Genomic DNA, 6,527 nt, shown 5'->3' on the forward strand with positions numbered 1-6,527 from the left:
CAAAGTCTATTATATATAGTATAATATTATATTATAATATAATTATAGTATAATCTATATTATAATATTATACAATATTGATACTTACTGTTTCTGTGAAAATTGACCGTTGTGAATTTCTCGTAAGTGTTTTTGCATCTATTGTTTTTAAAAATTTGTATGCGACTTTTGGATCTGATGTTTCCTTTCCAAGCTTTTTGACAAGCCGAAAACCTACGTCCGTCCATTCATTGAAGGCCCAAGGATTTGAAATGACGCCACTTTGTGAAATCACTTTGTGGAATAAACCTGCAAGGCATATCGTAATGAAACTAATTTAATAAATATCGTAAAATCTTGCATTTTTTCTTATATTAAAATAAGATAAGACATAAAGTTATTGTAATGAGAAAATTCTAGATTGTACCTTTAGCTAACGGAGACAGAGCTAGACAATGTACGATGGCTCCGCCAGCACTTCCTCCAAAGATAGTAACATTTCCTGGATCTCCACCGAATTGTAATATATTGTTTTGAATCCATTTTAATGCTAAGACCACATCTTTCAGACCTTGATTACCTGCTGCTACTTCATGGTTGAGATTCAAAAAACCTAAAAATCGTATAAACTTTTTCTCTTATAAGATTGACACATTTAATCTAAAAGTAGATTATAAAAAAGTAAACAGAAAAGAAAGCGTTAGTTTTAGGGTTAATAGATTAATTATAATAGTTTTCTCTGTTCTCTAATTTTTACTATAAATAATCATTTGCTTTTAGAAGCATTCATTTCGACTTTAGCAATTTTGCCATAATAATAATAAAAAAATACTAATGGGATTAAATAAAATAAAGCAGATGGAAAATTCAAACATTGAAATCAACTAATGTTAATAATATTATTAGCAGAGCACTTCTTCTATTGTAAAATCAGATGACGGATATGCCTTGTTCATAAAATTTCTTGAGCTGGGATCGATTTCACTTTCTAATTGCTTGTAATATATTCTCTTATTTAATATTTTCAGTAATATTTTTAGTGTATTTATTTTAACTATTTTTATTATTAGCATCTGATGGTAGACTGTAATAGCATTACATACTAATGACTCATATAAAAATAAAAAAAACTATAAATCTAAATATTTGTTTCCAAGAAAAACTTACAAACACGAGTAATACAAGAAACATGCTTTAAAATAATGACGTACCCATAACGCCTAATCTATAATTCAAAGTAACCAATATTACATCTTTCTGCACGATATAATCGGGACCATACATAGTAGCATCACCAGAACCTGTACTATAGGCACCGCCGTGTATCCATACCATTACCGGACGCTTTTTTGAGAGTTCGATTTTCGTGGTGTACACATTTAAATAGAGGCAATCTTCATCTCCTGTAATTTTCTCTCTTAAATCCATTTGAATCGCCTTGTTTCCATACTCCGATGCATCTCTATAACCGACCCATGGTTCTGGTGGTACCGGATCCTAGATATGTAAAATATGTAAAAAATATGATCATAAATTTATAATATTATGTGTGTGTGTGTGTATGTGTGTATGTGTGTGTGTGTGTATATATATAATATGTTTTGCTAACGAAGTATTTGCTATTAACTAATTTTCATTACAGAACATTTGTTTTTTCTTTTTATCGAAAATATTCTCACAAAAATTTTAACACATTTACTTTTAAAAGAAATATATATTTAAATCATGTAGAGTTTATCCTACCATAATTAATTTGTCAACGTTTTAAAAAAAATTAGATTCTTTTTTCTTTTCCATTTTAATTTTAAAAACTCAGCTAAAGTTTGTCTTCCTATTATTATTGAAAAATTAATTATATTGCACTAATATTTACCTTAAATCTGAGTTCGCCAACTGGAGGTTTAGCATATGGTATTCCACGAAAAGCAAGGTAACGAACATTATAACCATCTACAACCACGCCGATCAATTTTCCTTCATTTACTTGTACTTTTAATTCTTCTATACTTATACATTTAATACTTATAATAAATAAACTGAAAAAATAAATAGAACAATATTAATAAATAAGAACAATATTAAAAAATCAACTAATCTTTGTTATAATATTTATAAAGTAAACGTTCCAATGACCGAAGATGTATCTATGTTTGGACATTTATACAAAATTTTATTTTAATGTAATAGAATCTGAAAATTTTGTCTCATAAGGATTACGGCTGTATTAAATAAAAAAATAACACGTTTGAAGTTTTAAGCACTAATAATAAATAAGAACTCGCCAAATTTACTGATGAATTATAAAAAAAATTTTATTATTAACGAACATTTTGTGTTACTATCCTTTTGATTTATTTTTAATTTAAAAGTAAATCTTTGCAACTAACTGACTTTTAATGTTTTGCGACATAATTTGTAAACAATTTTTCGAAATTTGTATTTGTTGTTTTTATGTACTGGAGAAGGCCTGATCAAAGCCGAAATGTTTATAATTATTATTGTTTATACAACAACAGGATTATTATGTAAAATATAGAACAAGGAAAAAAAATTATCTCACTATCAAGAACTTGCATCGTGGCATATGCTCTTTGCTTTATTCATTTGAAAATTTTATTTATTTATATGATTATTAATCTCAAATGTTTTTTAAAATAACTTTTAAATACAATTAAAATACAATATATATTGTAACAGAAAAACATTTGAAATTAATAATAATAAGTTTTGTGTAAGTATCTGGCATACATGTCCAGTCATTGGGACGTTTGCCTTATGTTATGTATATTTGATTTAAATATAATATGTACTGACATAAATTGATTTGAATTTCCATTTTTATGTTACATGTACATATAGTACATGTATTACAACAGACTTTAACTAATAATATCGATTGAAGCAAAATCTTTGAAACTATGAAACAGTCGCCACTGTAAATTCTATTATTTTATCTCTAATGTTATTTTAGTTTTTTAAAGTCATAGTGTAATGCACAATTTTATTTCAAAGAAACGCGATTAAAAGCTGTTTATTTAATAAGTAAGATGTTACGAATATTCTCGTTGTTTTATTAGATAGATAATTGACTAAATAAGAATATTACATAAACAGCTTTATTGTTTTTTTTTATTCTTTATTATAGCATTGAAAGCTATTAATTAAAATGTTATTTCTTGAACTGAATAGAATATGTTAATCGCTTCCTCAGTATAGATATAATCTTCATGCCGTATAATTCAGCAAAATATGATTGTGTAACAGGCTTTATTTTGAAATATGTGTTCTTATACTCACGCCGGGATCGCCAATTGCAGCAGCATTTTGTAGCGTCTTACCGTTGTCACTAAATCTATTAAGAATATTACAAAAAAAAATTGTGAAAAGATTTTATATTTATCTCTGCATTTGAATAGTTTTGTAATAAAGTTTTTACTAATTAACTTTTCTCACAAGACACTAACATTAAGATGACTTGCTCATCTCAATTCTCTAGAGAGAACTGACGCGATTTTCAAATATGTGTATTTTCCTTATTTTCGTTTGAGTATATAAATATTTAGACATGTGTAGCGAAAGGAACAGTATTTACAAATAATTTTCGTTCTCTTCTTGTTGTGTTAAACACCTTATATTTTCCTCTCTTTAATTAGAAGATAGCATTATCTAATTAGTTTCATGATAGAACTATGTAATATTCTTATCTTGTTAATCTATTTAATAATAATATCCATATATATAATATGCTTATCGTATTAACATAATTTTTATAGAACAAATATATGAATAAAAGTACGTATATAGATGCATATGATATAAGACAATTGGATTTTTCAATATATTTTTAATATAAATAACATTTTTACGATATAAAACATATTTTTTTTTATTTTAAGGAGTCTTTATTTTAGAGATACAAAAATTTGATTTTTTATATTTATTATATTTATATTTTTTTGAACAAAGCAAAAATCGTTGAAATAATAAACTTTGTGACTTTTAATAAAAAATGTTGTTTAATATTTATATCATTTCTCTCTCTCTCTCTCTCTCTCTCTCTCTCTCTCTCTCTCAATCAATCAAAATTAACATTATTATTAAATTAACATTAAACTAATAACCTTTACACACATATATCGTTTCAATGCATAACGTTATAATGATTTTCAGTAAAATAAATGTCACTAAAATAAAAAGCATACATAAATGTCAGTTTATCATGTAACATTTATCCATAACTTTTGATGTATAACATATTTTATCGATTCTTATTAATAAATTTTTATTTCATAAATTGTTATATTGATGGATATGATGTTTACATCTTAATGAAATAGAAATTGTAGTCATTTTTAAGTTAGCGCAGCGAAATAATCGGCGAAATAATTGTAAAAAAGAAGCAACAATATTTTTTTAGAGTATTGACTTAATATGCTTTTTTTAGAAGTAAATATACAAGAAATATTAACAATGTCATTACATTTATTAATGTGTGATATACATACTTGAAAAGGACTAACCCATATTTCTGAAGACTTGGTAGACTATGCAGACTGCGTAATACAGATCGATGAGGAACGTCAAACTCTGAACATTGATGTGAGATTATATAGACTATTGTCCGGGAAATATACTGCAAGTTCTCTGAACTTTTCCGGCGCCGTGGACGGAGAGAAGACGTTGGGGGAAGTCTTTAGTGAGTAATCCAAGCATAACACACAAGTTACGATAACGTCAAAATAAAATGATTGGAAATGATTGGAAACATTAATTAAACATAATCCCTCCGCAAATAAGTTGTCAATCATCTGACCATCATATTTTCGAATAACAATTACTTTTTTTTTCTTTTATAGATTCAAAAATCCTTTTCCAGGATTAAAATATACGCATTACATGCCTGTGAGGTGGACTACCGAAAACGTAAAAAAAATTTTAAAATTAAAATCTTTATCATTTTTTAATCCAATATATAAAGCTATATAGCTACATTTGCTTCATATAAATGTTGTGCAATCTGTACTTACTGTGAAATAGTCCACAGATTAATAGTTTGGACGAACAAATAACACAGAATTCTTGGAATTGGATTTAGATGTCTGATTAAAATGTTATTGTTTTACGAAAATTTATATATATGTGTGCGTGACATATTGATAGAGTAGTACGTAGTAATGTATGAATGACGCATAAATTGTCTGTGCAAGTCTTACTTACACTATAATTAATTACCTTTAAGATCCTCTTAATTTTTTTATTCATGCATGCAAGGAAACAAGTTATGAAGTAATGCATCATAAACACATAAATTATACATATCAGTATGCCGCGCTCAATGAACATTAAACAATGAACATATTCTAGCATCAAAATGTCGATTATGTAACTTTTTCTCTAGAATAAAAATGTGAAAATTTTTATGTATGTGTGTAAGTACATATACAAAAAATGTTCACTTTTCATCTTCCTGTCGTAGAAAAAAGTTACATGATTGATCCTCAGAATAAGTATGTATACATGTGCATGTATACTTACTATTCAAGAAATCGAACATTGTGTAATTCCAGCTTAAATAGTCATTTTTTCAATAAAGATTAAAAGTTGATGCTAAAAGACAAATTAAATTTTAACAGAAGTCTTTAGCAGAGATAGAGAAAGAGAGAGAGAAAGAGAGAAAGAAAGAGAGAGAGAGAGAGAGAGAACGCATTAGAACGTTTTTTTATGACTTTCCCAATTCCAACGTTCCTTTCCTTTACGAAAGATTTTCATTTGTAGATTTATATCAATATTTAGGTAATTGTAGTCTTCGTTTTGTGGACCGGTTAATGGTAACCATAAATTTGTCGTAGGCGTTGGATTTCTAAAAATCGATTTGAATTAATTATTAATCGATTTGAATTAATTATTAATTGATTTGAATTAATTATTATGTCTGAAAATGTTTTCTACAAAACAAAGAAAAAATTCTTGTACCCTGTTTTAGCAAAATCTGTCCACATTTGCGTAAAGTAATTTATCATCACATAGTCATCCGTACCAGGTTTGGGTAGCGACAAGTTCATTGCTTTCGCAACTTCTGGGCAAAATAAGAAAAATAACTCCTCTCCGTGGGATACTCCTGCAAAATATTTTTATATTAGAAAATTGTTCTAGAATTGCAGACTCATTCGTTTTAAATTTTTTCCTTTTTTTTAATTTTTAAGTTTTCTAAATTTTTAAATTACATTGACGTTTTTGTTAAATAACATGTCATTGCTTTATGTAATTATTACAAATCAAACAAAGTTGAATGTAATAATTGAACATAAAAATCCAGAAGCATCGCTGAATAAAAACGTATTTGTATTAATTAGCAATTATATTATACCTGGAAGTCCGAAACGTTGTATTTTTTTCATAAGAGAAGTTTCGCTCTCATAATCGAAATGATATAGATACGTTGATTTATAACTGCCAGAAGACTTTTGCAGTTCACATACATTCATTATATCGCGTGTCAACAATTCGTCTCCTAAGAAATACGCATAATTGATCAAAGTTTCTTCTGA

General features: G+C 27.0%; 2 protein-coding genes across 4 annotated transcripts in view; both read right to left on the reverse strand.

Moving 5' to 3' along the window:
* LOC108748194 (putative inactive carboxylesterase 4) overlaps positions 1-4,573 on the reverse strand; it is a 6,334-nt gene extending 1,761 nt beyond the window's left edge. For 2 of the 3 annotated variants that reach the window (XM_018486225.1, XM_018486227.1), the window contains exons 1-6: positions 4,500-4,559; positions 3,277-3,331; positions 1,853-2,015; positions 1,191-1,476; positions 407-592; positions 89-288 (exon numbers count right to left, since the gene is read on the reverse strand). In XM_018486225.1, coding sequence (XP_018341727.1) covers positions 89-288; positions 407-592; positions 1,191-1,476; positions 1,853-2,015; positions 3,277-3,331; positions 4,500-4,503 — 894 coding nt within the window. In that variant the 5' untranslated portion in view covers positions 4,504-4,559. Of the gene's footprint in view, positions 1-88; positions 289-406; positions 593-1,190; positions 1,477-1,852; positions 2,016-3,276; positions 3,332-4,484 lie in introns of all 3 variants that reach the window. The other variant, XM_018486226.1, reaches the window with a different exon arrangement.
* A 1,059-nt stretch (positions 4,574-5,632) lies between these two features.
* LOC108748195 (carboxylesterase 4A-like) lies at positions 5,633-6,521 on the reverse strand. Its single transcript, XM_018486228.1, has 3 exons — positions 6,347-6,521; positions 5,953-6,097; positions 5,633-5,839 (listed from the first exon to the last, which is right to left on the reverse strand). The coding sequence occupies exons 1-3, from the start codon at positions 6,462-6,464 to the stop codon at positions 5,686-5,688; spliced, it is 417 nt and encodes a 138-aa protein (XP_018341730.1). The 5' UTR covers positions 6,465-6,521; the 3' UTR covers positions 5,633-5,685.
* Between the last annotated feature and the right edge of the window lie 6 nt (positions 6,522-6,527).

The sequence above is a fragment of the Trachymyrmex septentrionalis genome, unplaced genomic scaffold, assembly GCF_001594115.1.
Source record: "Trachymyrmex septentrionalis isolate Tsep2-gDNA-1 unplaced genomic scaffold, Tsep1.0 scaffold2176, whole genome shotgun sequence".
Classification (NCBI taxonomy): Eukaryota; Metazoa; Arthropoda; class Insecta; order Hymenoptera; family Formicidae; genus Trachymyrmex; species Trachymyrmex septentrionalis.